The sequence below is a fragment of the Pteropus medius genome, unplaced genomic scaffold (genome assembly GCF_902729225.1).
Source record: "Pteropus medius unplaced genomic scaffold, Ma_sr-lr_union100, whole genome shotgun sequence".
Classification (NCBI taxonomy): Eukaryota; Metazoa; Chordata; class Mammalia; order Chiroptera; family Pteropodidae; genus Pteropus; species Pteropus medius.
In genome coordinates, this window is record NW_024356036.1 from 1009 (window position 1) to 18392 (window position 17384).

The 17384-nt window shown below is 46.0% G+C and overlaps 1 protein-coding gene and 1 long non-coding RNA gene across 2 annotated transcripts; one reads left to right on the forward strand and one right to left on the reverse strand.

Moving 5' to 3' along the window:
* Nucleotides 1-1155: 1155 nt before the first annotated feature.
* LOC120600543 (acyl-coenzyme A synthetase ACSM4, mitochondrial-like) lies at nt 1156-9498 on the forward strand (the record flags this gene model as incomplete). The annotated part of the gene is made up of 10 exons (XM_039859958.1): nt 1156-1299; nt 2004-2160; nt 3981-4060; nt 4362-4485; nt 5150-5230; nt 5367-5468; nt 5912-6039; nt 6133-6232; nt 7826-7945; nt 9084-9498. Coding segments are annotated over 10 exons (1123 nt in total), but the record flags the coding sequence as incomplete, so codon positions are not given.
* A 3354-nt stretch (nt 9499-12852) lies between these two features.
* Nucleotides 12853-14130, reverse strand: LOC120600544 (uncharacterized). Its single transcript, XR_005652216.1, has 2 exons — nt 13888-14130; nt 12853-12901 (listed from the first exon to the last, which is right to left on the reverse strand). It is a non-coding gene; the product is annotated as an uncharacterized LOC120600544 (long non-coding RNA).
* Between the last annotated feature and the right edge of the window lie 3254 nt (nt 14131-17384).

The window sequence follows — 17384 nt, forward strand, 5'->3', positions numbered from 1 at the left end:
AGTTGTTTTGCAAACCCCCTGGGCTATACGCACCCCCACTTCAGAGGTTCGCTGTCATAAACAACTACCACATTTTGCTGAGTCCCCAAGAAAACTTAAGGGTACCACAAAAGTGACAAAAGGGACTTTGAACTGACCGTGAATTTCAAAATGAAATTTAAACATTTGTTGGGGAGGCGGGGCATATTTTTCAAGATAGGAGGAGTCCCCACTTCAAACGATCAACTTTGGAGTGTCTGACTCCAGAAACGCACGGAGCGCTCCTCTGAAAACTAAGGGAAGCAGAGCGATTGCTGCCAACAGATGGCCAGTCTTTGAGAAACCCTCACGCAGGAGGAGTGAGGTCTCGCGTCACATCATTAGAGTCTGTCTCTATCCAGGGAGTTCATTTTAAGGCTTCTCACCCTCCTTCTGCCTCCCAAGGATAGAAGTCCATGAACACACTCCAGAATACTCGTAACAGGATGGAGGAAAGGTCAAAATCATGGACCAGACTGATGTTTCTCTTTTCTTCTCCTGGTAAAAAGGACACTTCCCTTCTCGTCGCTACACTTTCCCACCCCACGCCTCTCCCCTGACCTCCAGAGCTGTACAGGGAACAGTTGACCCTGAAACACATGGCTGCCTGACACCTGAACAAAATCAGTTTTATCAGTGCAAGGAGGACGAAAGGGATGCTATCTGCTAAGGGACTGTGTCTGCCAGTGATAGCGAAGATACTGAATAAAGAGTAATCCAAAGTTTGATTCAAATGCCAAAAGACCTTTCTTTAAATCATAAAAAGCTCCTGAGATGTTCAGAACCACTTATAAAAATTCAGTACTAATTTTTAAAAATTCATAGATTAAATAAAATACACATCCATTTGTTATTGAAAGAGATTGTGCCATTTGGCCTACAGAGAGATGGACTTTAAAGAGACAGACAGACAGACAGACAGGCAGGCAGACAAATGAACCCTTAAATCTTAGCAATGCCCTGCCAGTTCCTTTAGGAGCTCGTGAAAAATGCCTCTCAGGCAGGCTCTGGATTAGGTTCTGCACTATTAATGACCTTCTAGTATGAAGAGCGTGGACATGCAGAACTAAGGGAGGAATATCAGAGTTAAACTTGTCTGCCATCTGCGGCCACCACCTCGGGGGTCCTGTTTTCCAGAGCCGCCTCTGAAGAGCACAGCTGTGTGGAGACCGCAAGTCAAGAACCGATGGCCATTTATTTCACCAGCGGGACCACCGGCTCTCCCAAGATGGCCTTGCACTCACAGAGCAGCCTCGGGATTGGGTGTACCATCTCTGGAAGGTAGGGAGAAGAACCCTGTCTTTGCTAAACGCCTCTCTGAGCTGCCAACATGTGTGCCTAGTCAACGCCTCTACACGGATGGCTGTTGGGTAGCGCCCATGTGACATCTCCAGAACAGAGCTCTGACGCCCCTGCCCAACCCCCGCTCAGGAGACGGCACCGTCTCGCTGACTGATGCAGCAAGAACTTGATTCGATCCCCACAGGAGCACATCTGACTCCTTGTCCTCACCGCCAGGGAGACTCACCCACTCGGAAAGGCCCTCCTAGACATCCGAAAACGAGCGCATCACTGTTTCATTGTCCTTAGAGCACGTACCGCTATTTGAAATTACGACACTGATTTGTGCATTTCCTCATTTTATTGTGAGCTTATGCGCCATCTAGCTCCCTAAAAAGAGCAGAACTCTGTTCTTTTGCTCACCGTGCCTAGCATATAACATTTGCTCAATAAATATTTGTCGCATCGATGGAAAAATTCCGGAAACTATGCCAAACACAGCCTCCCACTCTACTCCCAGACTACCTAGAAATTAGAAAAAAGTCCTCTACGAAAGTGGAAGGGAGAACCCCTTATCCTGCCTTGCGGTTTCTTTTGGCCCCTCCCTGTAGCCATTGGGCTCCCGGGCCAGTCCTCAAAGATACCAGCTTGTTCGCTTTCCCGTTCTGTTTTGGTCTGTCTTGTCACTTCTCCACATCATTCAGGTATTGGCTAGACCTGAAGTCCTCAGACATCATATGGAGTCTGTCCGACACTGGCTGGATCAAGGCCGCCATCGGCAGCTTGTTCGCTCCCTGGCTTTATGGAGCCTGTATCTTTGTGCATCGGATGGCCCAGTTTGACGCTGACACCTTCCTAGACGTAAGTTGTGATGTCTGACTACATCTCTAACTCGTCACCCCCAAAACCACAGAAAAAGGACTCCTTAGAATACAGGGCTTCTTGGCCTTACAGAAATCACTCCTTTTCAAGAGGCAAAGCCTCTGGGGACTTGGTTTTTCAGTTTATTTAACTGAGTGGAGAGGGAACACCTGTCACACTCGAGCATGACATCCTCTGTTGTTCAAGATTTGCTAATGTCACTAACTCTGTGGCCATTTAAGATTCTGATTCTCAAAAACGAATTAGAAGTCTCAAGTCTAGACAAAGCTATGGTTTCTGATTAGCGAAAGAAAGACAGTCACTGTCAGATCTGAACCCTTTTGTGGGGACCGAACACAGAGTCCCACTTTTCTCCCAACCCCAAGCTTCTCACCATTAATTCTCAGAACCCAATACTCTTCTAGAAACCAGGCATGTCCCTCCTTCTCTGCCAGAGACAGTTAGACCGAGGTATCGTATAGCTTTAGCATTTAGAAAAGCATGCTTTGGGTAATTATCTTCCAAGCATGAAAAATCTATGAGGTTTACAGAAGTGCACATTTTTAAATACACAGCACACCTGTGTGGGGGGAAAAGCTATACACACCCTGTGATTGTGCAAACAGGTCTGACGAGATGGCTTGAGGTCTGAACAGAAGTGTAGGGTGACATAAGAACTGGAATCTCTACACGGGTTACAAAGTGCCCTGCGGTAGATAAGTTGACTTGGCAGTTTCAAAACTTACATCTGTAACAGAAAAATATCCTTTTTTATAAAATATTAAATACCTTATAATAGTTAAATAAAACATTTAACATATATCCTTATTTTACTATTCTTACTTAATGTTATATCAAGATTATTAATATCAATAATTCTTATTTAATACTATATTAAGATATTTTAATGCTAATAATAGAGTAATCATTAATATGATTGATATATTAATACAATGATATATATCTTACTAACTGTAATATTAAATAAGAACATCCTTATTTTACAGAGACAATGTGTGTATTTTCAGGACTGTAAAAACATTTCTGGATTTACACTAATCTTAGTGACAAGCACTACACTTAATAAAAACGGTCAGAAGCACACACAGCAGCAATGCGCACTTAAGGATCAAAAGTCACTCTTGCTTTATGATGATCCAGACGCCTAGACACACATCTGGAGTGTGTTCTCTCAAATGCTTAAATTTAACACAAATTGTCAGTTCATTACGTGACTCAGTGGGACCTCTCAGAAAGAGGATCTGTAAAACATCGGTATTTCTCCAGATTTCAGACACCTTCGCTTTAAGGAACTAGAAGTGTAATGAGCCTGGTAATTCTTAAACAATTAAGAAAAGGCCCAGAAAAATGCTTTTCTGATGCACGTCATCAATTCCCTCAAAAGGACTGATATCTTTTACAGAAATGGTGTTGGAAAGGCTTTGGTGGGCTGTCTTACAGGTGCAGAGCTGGTACTAACTACCCAGTAGTCACTACTTAAAACTCCATCACGAAAGGTAATCTGCCGCCTCAGGGTAGAATGAACCGGTTCATACTTTGGAGTGGTTCTCAAATTGAAATTCGCTTTTTGTTGAATTTGACTGAGCAAGTCTATGACTGTAACATACACTTATTCTTCCTGATAATTGAAAATTCCCAGTGGACGTACAGTCACTGGCGACAACTAATAAATATTTGCTGTCTTATTCCAATGAGATGGGCTCACGTGAAAATGAGACAGTGAGGGGTCGCAGACATCAGCTCTCACCGTGGCCTGTAATGAACCGCTTCTGACATCCGTGTCTTTCTCCATCTTCCAGACGCTTAGCACGTACCCCATCACGACCCTGTGCTGTGCTCCCACTGTGTACCGGATGCTCGTGCAGAAAGATCTCAAGAGGTACCTGGGCGGAACCCTCCCTTTGAATGCCAAACAAAAGCATTAATGGGACCAGAGAATCTACCCTCGGGGCCTGTCCTGTGCGCCCTAGGATGTCGGCCAGCATTCCACTCTGGCCTCTTCCTACTACGTGCCAATAGAACCTCTCTCTCCACCAGTCGTGAGGGGCAAGAATGTCTCTGGATATTATCAAAAGTCCCTTGGGGGAGAAAAATTGCCCCCCAGTTTGAGATCAACAGAGGGACCCTTCAGGGGCAACGGAACAATTTGCAGGAATAACCAGAGCCCACTGTCTCTCCAGATACAAATTCAAGAAGCTTCACCACTGCATGGCAGGAGGGGAGCCCCTGAACCCTGAGGTGGGCGAACAGTGGAAGACGCAGACGGGCCTGGAGCTGTACGAGGGCTACGCACAGACGGAGTCGGTAGGTTTAACAGCGGCGTTGAAGTTGATCAGGCCGGCAGCCCTCAACCCCGGACTGTCACACGACACTGGGACTGTCAACTGCACCCCAGGAGAGTCCCTGTTGTGCTCTGAAGCTTTAGGGAGCGTCCCGGGGCACCTCACCTTGCCAGCAGTTACCAAAACCTCTGAGTCACCGTTAGGTGTGGCCGAAGGGGAACGATGATCATTCCGTAGTCTTCCTGTCTTCTCCCCACACGGGGGACGTTTCAGAGGTGCTCGGGGTGGAGAGGCCTCCGTAAGCCACTAACTCCGTGCTGCTCTCAATTGTCCCCTTATCATAAAGGGTTGGGTTTCAAAGCGTGTCCTGGATCCAGCAGTGTTGGCAGCACCTGGGAATTCGGTAGAAATGCAAATTCTCAGACCCTCACCCCTCCCCAACTCCCCGAGACCTACTGAATTAGAAATTCCGGGCTGGGGCCCAGCATGTGGGTTTAACAACGCTCCAGGTGATTCTGAGAACCCTCAAGTGTGAGAATCACTGGTCTAAAATTATAGATTTCAGAGTATGAGCTTATAGACTGGGAAAATCAGTCAAAACTGCATCCTAAGATTCACTGTCATGATATACATAGCTACTGAAAATGAATTTTTACACACTCACAGAAAACATGTCTTCCCAATAGGGAGTCATTTGTGCCAATCGCAGAGGACAAAAGATTAAACCAGGCTCGATGGGGAAGGGACTTCCACCCCACGACGTCCAGGTGGGTTACGTCTGATCGCCTCACTGAAGAAGACAGAGTTTGGGGCTTTTCTGCTGTTCATGATACAACCCTTCCCGACCCACGTTCGTTTTGTGAAAAGAAAACTTGAAGAACCGGATTGTTTCTTTCATTCTAGATTATAGATGAGAATGGCGACACCTTGCCACCTGGCAAAGAGGGAGAGATTGCCATCAGACTGACGTCTCCACGGCCCTTCTACCTCTTCTCTAAATACGAGGTACGGGAGTGGAGAACACGCTATTCACACTCTCACAGAAAAGGGGGTACAGGGAGTCACACGGGCTCGGGGTGAATCTCACATGCGCCATGTTTGGCGACGTGCCCTGGGACGAGTCACAAAATTTCACTCTGGTTCCTCAACAGTAAAGGGGCGAGATCATCTGTCCCTTAAACCTTGTGACGATAAATTTCTATGTGCATGAAAGCGATTGCAGGGCTCGTCCCCAGGGAGCACGACTGGACAAGCCACCAGGGAGAGGGAGTTGTATAGGTCCTGCTTTTTATTATCCTCCCAGGCCTTTTGTATTCTGTCCCAGGAACTACCTGCTATAAAAATTCAGTTAGAAATAGAATGTGCAGTGCACCAGTCCGTCCCTGGGTGCCACAACCCCCGTTGCCGTTTCGACCAAATTAATCCCCCACGCCATCTTCGATCCCTAGGACAATCCGGAGAAAACTGCCGCCACGATGAGAGGAAACTTTTATCTCACCGGGGACAGAGGCAGGATGGACAGCGACGGGTACTTCTGGTTTGTCGGCCGCGCGGATGACGTCATCATAACCTCCGGGTCCGCACGTTTGCCCTGCTGGGAGGTGACCCTTGGCCGGGGGGAGAGGTCCTCAGGCGGCGTCGTGACCTGAGGCCCGCTGTCGCCCTCCAGGTACCGCATCGGGCCGTTCGAGGTGGAGAACGCGCTCATGGAGCACCCGGCGGTCGTCGAAACGGCCGTCGTCAGCAGCCCAGACCCGGTCAGAGGGGAGGTACGGCCCATGCCCCCGACTAACGTGGCGACTTCGCGTGTTCACGTTCTGTCCCCTCGACCACTCTAAAGCGTCTTGCAATTCCCGTGAGTCTCACGTGTGGCCGAGATGTGCACGAGGCTTCGACTTCACAAAGGCATCGTGTCCCAGAGGGGATGTTAGGGTCCTAGGGGTCACAAGTGACAAAAATTCAACCCAAAGTGACTTAGGGTCAAACACAAATGACCATATTGGCTCACACGTAGGTGAGGGCTTTGGGTACAGCTCCGTCCACGGGTTCGCGTGAAGTCGGCAAAGTCTCTCTCCATTTCTGGGCGCAGTCCTTCCTTATGTCACCTCCACGTGGGCAGGTTCTTCCTACTTGACAGGCACCAACTGTGGACCTGCAGAGCTTACGGGCCCCAGGGAAGGACACGGCAAGCTTTCCAGCAGCTTCCAGCCACTCCCACAATGGCCTGTGCTGATCACGGACCACACCTTAACCACGATGGTCCGGTGCAGGCCGACGGGCCAGCCCTGGGGCCCATGCCGGTCACGGGAGGTAGGAGGTAGTGGTCACCCCACCAGAGAGAAGTTAGGGTCCTCCCCACAGGAAAATCGCGGTGCTGTGACTCGAAAGGGGCAATCGATTCCGCCCAAGCAAAGAGCTGCAGACTGCACTCTGTGCACGATTGGCACGGAACTCAGTCAATGTGCTCACAGACACGAGGCAAACAGGAGACTGCGTCCGGGGTCCCAAACAAGCCCCAAGCCTACTCAGGACACAGTGGAAGGGGAACGGCAGCAGGAGCAGGAGCTCCGGGGGAAGCCGTGTCATTTGCGGGGAGGAGACTCCTTTCCCCGTGGACGTTTCCTGCAGACTCACGAAGAGGCGAAATTTCAAAACACTTCACCTGACGGCGGCGTCCCACATCTCTGTCTCTGCCCCGTGCTCACACACCAGGGACCCTCTGCAGTGACACTCTGGGTCCCGTACTCATCCTTCCCGTTCCAATGCCACACCCAACGATCCCAGCCTCCAAAGTATTTTGCCCCTGACACCATATTCTCCTTCTCTCAATATAATTGATTTCGGCCGATCAGCAGAAGGGAACACCAATTAGAATCAATGTATGAGTGATTACTACTTAAATCTACACTTACAAACTCAGTAATTATCTCAGTGGTGGGTTTTAAATACAATTACGAAGACAAGCAAAAACTATCAGGCAAGAAAGACCTTTCCGCCTTAGATCGATCCATCCCGAGATTCCATCTCCCGGGGCACACGAGCCCTCCTTAGTGCTCCCCAAGCCCCTTCCAAACCAGCACTCTCTACAACCTCTGTTTGTACCCTTACTGTAAGCTTCTAAGAGTCTGGGTTTGTTGGAGGAAGTGGCCACCTGCACCCCTCACACCACAAGCAACTGACCTGGAGTTAGGTCTCAAAACCTCATTTGCTGGATCCAAGCGTTGTTCAGAGGTGATCTGTGGCATTTGCATTCATCACTCAAGCTGCTGTTAAGAAATAAGTACCCGGGTTCAGCATTTCCTTCCAAACTCCTGCTGGGTCTGAAAAACAAACCTCCATGTGAACTGACTTTCCTCCTGCAGGTGGTGAAAGCTTTTGTTGTCTTATCTGCGTCTTTTAAATCATCCAACCCAGAGAAATTAATTCCTGAACTTCAGGCTCATGTGAAAGAATCAACTGCACCTTACAAGTACCCAAGAAAGGCAAGTATTTCGCCCAAAAGTTAAGTGTATGTTACCGAGAAGGGTCTAAGCTAGGAAGCGTATAAGTGTCATTAGCTTGTGACTTTAGGGTAGCTTATTATATAAGTAGAAGACACCTATTTCAACTTGTTTAGCCCTAAGAATTCTGCGTTAAAATATTTTATATCGGGACAGTACGATTGCTTGATAAACCACAAGTTTTGATTAGCTCTGCAAAACTGAATAACTAAAGATCCTTATAGGACTAATCAGTCCCATTCTGTGAAAAAAAAAAAATGGTGGCAGACCGTTTCTAGTAAAAAGACCGTACCTGATTCATCTACCATAGCACTCTTGGGCCCTTATTCATTCAAAGCACATGCCTTTAATTATCAAGTAACCAAATTATCGAGTGACTTAAATTCGGTCACTTGATAATTTATGCAAACTGTGGAATCTTTCTTGCGAACTTCAAGGGAGGATTTAAGAAAAACTCTTTATAAGACACGAACAGTACTGCATGTTCTTCTACCCTGGAATCCTGCTGGTTGGTGACATAAGAATTCCATTTCAAGTGGCATCATCGGCTAAAAGATGGTTAATTTCAACCTAACTAGTTAAATTTTCTCCCTTAAATTCTCTGAATCAGTGACCAGGTGACTTTCAAAAAGGGTAGAGGATGTTTTAAAATACTGTTAAGTCTCATCTTGAGGAAACGGTCTTTTACCATCAAGTCAAAGCATAAGGAGAAAATTACGTATACTCAAAATCACCTCCAAAAAATCCTCCACAGAACCTCCAGGACCCAGCTCTTAGAAGCTCAAAACCCAAGAATTACCATTCTCTGGGCATTTACATGTGGCTATTTCCCTGGGGGGATTAGAGGCCAAGGTCTAGTTTGAAATGGGGGGAAGCAATGGATTCGTCTTCTAAGAAAGCATACAGGTGGATCGGCACTAAAAACCAGGATGAGGAAGCCCCGCTGTCATCTGTACAAACGCAAGTCTCTGCTGTCCAAAAACATTCAGTGAGCTTAGGCTAAGGTAACCCCGGACCGAAACTCAACGCCTGAGTCTCAGGAAAGCGCTCTCCTATTGTACTGACAGTTGGGGTAATCGAAACAGAATTGACTGTCTCGTCATATGTTTTTGTTGCTTAGGTGGAATTTGTTGAGCAGCTCCCAAAGACAGTCACTGGGAAGATCAAACGCAACGTTTTAAGGGACCGTGAATGGGGAAGAATTTAGCGTGATGGGAACCTGAGGCATCAAGTCGCTGCACTTGCTCTTAGTCCTTGCTTTCTCGTAATTCGGCAACGACTCTTTAAAAGGCTTAAGATGATTCCTGGCTGAAAACTAAGTTTGTGTTCTGTACTTAGCCACAAGTAAACAGAAATCTAAAATCTTTGAGAAGAGAATTGTCAATGTCCAAACCGACAAAGGAAATGATTGTGACTTGTAGCGTTTAAAATTGCAGGGGTCAAATAAGTTTGGAAATGCACAGTGGACAACACATTTCTCTTGTGTGTGATTAACTCAAAATAAAGATTGAAACTGAGAAATGTTCAAGAGAGAATTCTGCTGAACATTTTTATATATTACTAATTCTTTAAGGTGGGATCAAATATTAATGTTAAAATGAGAAACAACTCAAAAGCCATTAAGTGAATTTCATTAAGTCCTTTCACTCATTTTGAAGCAAATTCACTGTAAAATATCTGAAGCTTGGACCACTTTAGAGTAATTATTCGAGAGCAGTTAAAATTTTTGTGTATTTACTTTTTAGGATAATGTCATGACTTTCATGCATCACTTGATATTTAAACATTTTTAGGATACATGTATTCACTATCAAGCAAGAGATTGTATTACCAAGAGGCAGGAAAAGAGTACAGAACACCAATCTTTAAGAAACAAATTTATTTTGATTCTAATGAAAAAAATCAGAAACTCTGAGAAACAAGCTCAATATTTGGCCATAGCAAAAGCAAAATACAAGTAAAAATAACATTTAGAAGGTATGTTTAACTTTAGAGAAATATATTTTGTAATACCAAGTTTAACACTTTTCTTCCATGAAGCGAAGCAAATTTACTGAACCATAACACTGAACTGGACTTTTTTTTTTGAAACTGACACAATGTTTTTAAACAAAATTTAACAACAAAAAGCACTGAATTCCACCCCTGAAATCTCATCATCTGTAAGTAACATGCTCAAATGTCGGTGAACATAAACATTTGTAAACCTGAAAACAACTCATTCAATGAACAAATGCAGTCCGACAGAATACAGTACTTTCCAGCCAGGGGAGAACAGCTCGTCACACTCAGGTCTTACAAAGACAGACAAATACAAAAGGGGGTTAAAACAAACTACTAAACCCAAATCTTTTTGTAGAGTCTTTTTAAAGACTCTTCAAACTCTCTAAAATGAATTTTCACTGGCCGTGACATTCAGTGAGCTTAGGCTAAGGTAACCCCCAGACCGAAACTCAACGCCTGAGTCTCAGGAAAGCGCTCTCCTATTGTACTGACAGTTGGGGTAATCGAAACAGAATTGACTGTCTCGTCATGTGTTTTTGTTGCTTAGGTGGAATTTGTTGAGCAGCTCCCAAAGACAGTCACTGGGAAGATCAAACGCAACGTTTTAAGGGACCGTGAATGGGAAAGAATTTAGCGTGATGGGAACCTGAGGCATCAAGTCGCTGCACTTGCTCTTAGTCCTTGCTTTCTAGTAATTCGGCAACGACTCTTTAAAAGGCTTAAGATGATTCCTGGCTGAAAACTAAGTTTGTGTTCTGTACTTAGCCACAAGTAAACAGAAATCAAAAATCTTTGAGAAGAAAATTGTCAATGTCCAAACCGACAAAGGAAATGATTGTGACTTGCAGTGTTTATACAAAAGAGGGTTAAAACAAACTACTAAACCCAAATCTTTTTGTAGAGTAGCAGCTTTCATAAAGCAAAAGGAACCTGGTTCCGCACAGTCGTGTGTTCTGTAAGCACATGGCCCATTTTATTCCCAGAGTCCCAAACTATGGAAACAAATGTCATGTTTGTCTAGGAGCAAGCAAGTCTGATAAAGTCACCCGAATCCGCTCCTCCGTGTTCGCCTGAATGACACTCACAATGCTCATGTCCTTTCAAGATCACTGCCACCTATCGAGAGTAAACATTCTAAATGTGGGAAGCTACGTAAGGAAGTCCCAGGCTCATGGGAATTAGCAAGGACCCATCTTGCCTTTGTCCCATCTAATCCCTTCCAGATTGATTTTCCAAGCAGGACCTCTAGCTACGAGGATGAAAATACATTCCACGTCCATTAGCCATTGGTGCAGGAAGACTTAACATCTATAACACTCTCAAACTTCTTAACCTTTACGACTAAACCCATCCCCAAAAGCTCGTTTCCCACCCCCTTAAGATTCTCCATCTGGACATGTTACTTTGCAACCCTCTTTGCTCTTCTGGCTTTTTTCGGTTTTGCCCTAGAGGTCCCCTTGAAAACACCCTCAAGTTAAGGGACCTCTCACGGTTCGTGAGGGTGAGCACTGAGGTTGAAAGATATTCTTATTTCACAAGAATCCAGGAACCTCCCCTGTGTGAGTGTTCACCAATCACCCACGCCATCCCCGAGCTCAACCCAATGTCCGTGGGGCTACTGCGCCCTCCACACGGGCTGAAAACATCGCTAACTAAACAGCCTCCCACAGGGCTGCCCAGTCACTGCTCACCACCGTTGAGCACAGTATTATGCAGCTCAGACGTTCAAAAACACTATTTGCAGTCACAATTTCACAGGGAATCCCAGCAACACCTCACAGAAACTCACCTCCAACACCGAATGATTTTTTTTTCCTACGAGAGGTCATTTTCATTTGACTTAGAGCCTTCTGGGACTTGACTTGCAAGTTCAGGTTTAGCTCCTCCCTCCTTCACCACCTGTGTCTCAGAGCCGGGTTTCCTCTGCCCCTGGCCCAGCTCCTCACTATCCTCGGGTACGGGCTGCTGCTGGTTTTCTCCTTCTGCTGTGTCATTTGGATGTGACGTGTCCCCAGGCTGCACGTGAGCTGCTTTCCCGTTTCCGGCGTGTGCTGCCGGCTTCGGGTTACGCTGGGCCGGGTCCCCAGCACCTTTCAGCACCTCCTGGAGATTGTATTTTCTGAACAACATGTAATCCTTCACGACGCTCAGCCAACGGACGGCTTTAATGATTTCCTCCACCACTGTGTACTGCGGGTTGGTAAGATCCACTCTGTTTTCCGAATTGAGGCTTCCAACTATTCCTGTAACGAAAAGGACAGGGAGACACTTAGGCGGAGAAGGACACGGGAAGCTCGATGGATACAAAAACCATCTTTCATCTCCCTCCGTTTGGGACTCGTTGAAGCTAAACACACACAAGTCCATTCTTCCACACGGACCTTGTCGAATTCCCTGAACTCTTTCAAAACGTAAAAGTAAATGAAATCCCGGGACATTTAACGAGAGCATTTTTCCTTCCCTCAGAAATTTCAATCTTGATTCGGAAGACTTATTAATGTCTACCTATCAGAAAACCCCCCATCCAGCATCTTGAAATCAGTGATGTTTAATATCAGTTTAAGGACATCTCAATATACTTGCTCTACACTCAAAAAGGTAAGTCTTACAGCTTCAAAAATAATTCTTAATGAGAACAAGTATTTTTCATCGAAGACCGACGTAAAATCGCGAAGAGAAACATAGCTGCCTATTCTTTGATAACTTCTTCTCTATTCACATGGCTGTTATTTTGAGATTTGTACACAATCTGAAATGGCCCTTTCTTTGGTGCCTTAGACCAGGCTTCCAAAAAGGTTTCTGCATATTTTTTCATATCTTCTAAGAAAGCCTTGCACGAGCCTGAGACGGGTAGCATTCGCAGAATAACCCGAGTCTTCTTCTTCTTGGTTTTGTACATATCCTGGAGAATATGATGCACCAATTTCTCCGGTTCTAAGAGGAGAAGACAAAAAAAAGCTCACGACAAACAAATAAGAATATAAGTTCTCAGACATTTTTTAAAGACTCTTCAAACTCTCTAAAATGAATTTTCACTGGCCGTGACATAAGTTGACAGTAGAATAGAGGAAATGATCATGATGAGTTTGAAGTAAGTCTAACCAACCATGTTTTCCAATTAATGTTTCTTCGACGCCTACTATGTTTTAATACTGCGTCTAACGTTTTAGCTCTTCAGCGTTCCTGCTGCTTTCACTAGAAACAACTGTTCCTGAAGACACTGGAGTTAACAGTTTTGTGATGTCTGATTTGTCCAATGACAAAACCATACTGTTTTCCTATCATAGCAACTATCAGATTAAGAAACGTTAAAGAGTCTACACTTTTTACAAAAACAAGACAAAAATCTGCAAGTCACTGAAAAAGACTGACTTGCTCCATTAGGCAAGTCTGCACGGAGTCCTAACCTCACACCTGGGGAGCCTCGATTTGACAAGACCATGATGCAGTACGCCTGATCGCATACGAGTCTGTGCAGGGCTGCTCAGTGTTTCTGATATTTCTAAGTTAGCCAACTGCATTTCAAAATCTAGAAACTTCCCCAGCTTTCCAAATCCTTCTGAACTACCAGGAGGTTTGGTCGCGACAGGAGGCGTTCCCGCAGTCCGGAGCCACGCCCAGGAGGCGTTCCCGCAGTCCGGAGCCACGCCCCCCACTGGCGGGGCTGAGCAGCAGTTGCCCCTCTCAGACACAGCATGTGCTTCCTGTTCAACCTGAATTCTCCGCACAGAACAGGAAAGGCCAAGTTCCCCCTCTAAGGCAGTGCTGGGTCCGCCACCCCCTCTTTCCTCTCCATATGCCTAGTGCTCTGGTGCAGAGGATGTCATCAAATGATTAAGTGAGCCATAACCATGAGGCCATTTTGTAGGCAGTGTGCTCGAGGCGGGTCCAATAATCTCAAGGCTTTTAGTCGGACACACCTATCCCTAGAGTCCTGATGAAGACAACGTTGTTCGCTCCACTCTCCACTGACTGGAATCTTCTTGGCCTCATCTCCGTAGACGCCTTAATGTCGCCCACTTCCTTCTTCAGGGCCACCTCCACATCGTCGTCTTCGCCCTCACTTCCAGAGGGCTGCTGATCCTTGTCTGTAAACTGTTTGCATAAAACGAATGGGCAGAAATGCCACAACAGCTCATGTTCAAAGCTATCATTAACTCCTCATGTGAAACCCCCAGTGACAGATGGCTCGATACTGATGATCAAGCTTTTTATGGAGAGACTGAGACATCACTCCCTCCAAAATGCGGAGGAAGAAGGGTGTTCCCTCAGACTCTGGTACACGTGATTTGAAAAATGTTTTCAAAAGCATCTTGACAGTCTGGGACAGAGGGAAATGTGCTCACCACATCAATCATTTCGGGGTGGACCTTAATCCCATCGCTAGATGTCTTTGTGCCTACTATGTCACTCTCCTTTAGGTGAGATTAGACCAAACAGTTATGGAATTAAAACCCCTTACTCCTGTCCTACTGAGGAAGAGAGATCAGAAATAGTTCAAGAACACGCTCAAGGCACCAGCGCACACAGGACATATAGCTGTTGCCCAGTTCTCTGCCCCATAACTGAGTTGCTGATCCGGCACTAGGAGTGACTGTACACACTTATGGAGACTCTGCCATATACCGGGATGTACTTTATGTACATAAGCAACTCTTTAGCCAACCTTATGAAGTGCTATCATTATTCTCTTATCTAGCTCAGCAGAATTAACGTGCCCAAGCCCCAGAGCCAGTAAATGATAGCACATGAGTTCAAATTCCCTCTGTGATGTGCTCCTTCATTTAATTCTTGGGCATTTCATATGTGCCTTAGATCCCATGCCAAGAGTATGATTTCCAAACTGTGATGGGATAATTGAATTTAAGGTGGCACTCACTGGTACAAAAGTTCTCACTTTTCAAATGTATTTGTATGTGCATTGGATAACTAGTTCTCAGTAAAAGTAAACCCACTACTACAGAGACACTGCTTAGGACAAACACATAATACAGCCATGGTGTTTAGACGGGGGGAAGATGGCTAAAACCCCGAGGACGAACCACGTCTGTCTCTGTGAACTGATTCCATCTACCTACTTAACGCCCCGTGTCCTCGCAACCATTACGAGGTTGTCGTAAAGAAGTAAATGTTTCTGACGGAGCTTGAGGGACACTGCGCCTGGACCACAGGAAGCAATATCTAAGTGGGAAGCACCGTAGCTGATAACGAGAAGAGATGGGTGTTAGTGCAGGGTGTTAGCATTTCAAGGTCAAAGATCGTGGCCCGCCCCTCACGAAGATTGGCGGGCATTTCTTTGCCCTCGCTGTAATGGCCTGCTGAAATGTGAAAGGGTTAAAGAATAATTAAAACCTGAAACTGGACAAAGGAAGTCCATAACTTAGGCCTAGTTTCTGGAACCCCTAACCACACTCTGTTAATCATGAAACTTGTAACAATGAGCTCATACGCTAACTGCCAATTTTAGCCTGTGTAACCCTGCTTGCTTGCGTGGCATGAAAAATAATCAATTGTATATAAGCTGAAAATTACTATTTGGCCATCGCCCATGGGAACACCGACTATTGTCCATGGGAACATAGGCGGTCACCCATAGGAACATAACATTCTGACACAAGCTTTCTGCTTCTGTACTTCCCGCTTGCACACCTGGCCAGTGGGTTGACAGGTAGTGAATAGGAGAAAGATGGACCTTTGTGTTTAAGACAGAATGAGGAATGGGATTTGGGGCTTAAAAACCTTGTATCTTGGCATTTCGAGGCTGCTCCTTTGCAAGGACAGCCACCGGCTAATAAACTGTCTCCTGGTTAAGAGCACTCAAGTTGGGTCTGGTTATTCTGGACACAACATTTGGAGGCCCCAGCGAGATCTTCTCGTTGTGGGAAAATTGATCAGTGCACCGGGGCGTTGGACCATTTGCGGTTGGGGAGGCCTCTAGGGCACTTGCCCTAGCCCGCTGCCTGTGGTTTCTCACTTTGCGGAGCACAATCCTGGGAGTGCTGAGGCAGTTTCTGGTAGGGGGCCCAGGGACCGTGCGGACGTCAGATGCGACAAGTAAGGTCGGCGGTCGACTGAGACTGTGACGACAGTTTTCTCAGTCCTGTTCTGGTTTGTTAGTGTCTGTCTTGTTTTGTTTTGCTTCGTGTGCTTTATTGTGGAACTATGGGACAATCACAGGGCAAACTAACTCCGTTACAGTGCATGCTTAACAACTTTAAAGATTTTCATCGTAGGGCAAGGGCCTATGGTGCTTCAGTAACCCCTTTTGATTTGCAGCGCTTTTGTCGATTAGATTGGCCGACCTTCGGAGTAGGATGGCCCTCCGAGGGATCATTTAACATGCAGACTGCATTCCGGGTTCGAGGTGTGATTTATGGAAAACCTGGGCATCCCGACCAAATTCCTTATGTTGATGTTTGGATTGATGTTGTTTCTGATGCCCCTAAATACTTACAGAATTGCAGTCGTGCACCCGTTACTGTAATGGCAGCCATACCCCAGGGTTTTAAGAAGCCCCCACCGGTGTTGCAGGGACCTCCCTCGGAGGATGAGTGGTATCCGCCACCCTACAATGGAAATGGGGGTGGACGTCCTCCTCCGGAGGGACCGGGACCTCCTGTAACCCGGTCTAGGGGTCATAGGCCACCTTCCCCTGATTCAACCTCCCTGAAAAGAGCCAGTATCTGTTCAAGCCCCATTGAAGGTGATTCCAGGAGGTGGCGGTGAGCCTACTGTCATCTACTCGCCATTCAGTACTAGTGATTTATATAATTGGAAATTGCAAACGCCATCCTTTTCAGAGAAACCATAAGGACTAAACTCCCTTTTAGAGTCTATTTTCTTTACCCATCAGCCCACTTGGGATGATTGCCAACAGCTCTTACAGGTCTTATTCACTACTGAAGAAAAGGAAAGAATTTTGCGGGAGGCAGCTAGAGGAGTAACAGACCCAAATGGGCAGCCCACAGCAGACTTAACCAGGTTACAGGCTGTGTTTCCGACTCAACGTCTCCAGTGGGATCCAAATACAGATCAAGGTAAGGAGGCTCTCCTAAGGTATCGCCAGTTTCTGCTACAGGGACTCCGGGCTGCTGCATGTAGACCAATAAATCTGTCCAAGGTAAGTGAAGTAATTCAGACTAAGGACGAGTCACCTGCAGCATTCTTGGAAAGACTATTAGAGTCTTACCGCTTATATACACCTATTGACCCGGAGGACCCCAACAATAGAAGAGCCATTAATTTGGCCTTTATTAGCCAGTCGGCCCCTGACATTAGAAAGAAGTTACAGAGATTGGAAGGTTTTGAGGGAGAAAAATTTATCCAAATTATTAGAAATAGCTCAGAAGGTCTTTAACAATAGGGACTGTGTGCAAAAAGTCATGTTTGTGGGACAACAAGGAAACCGACCTCCTTG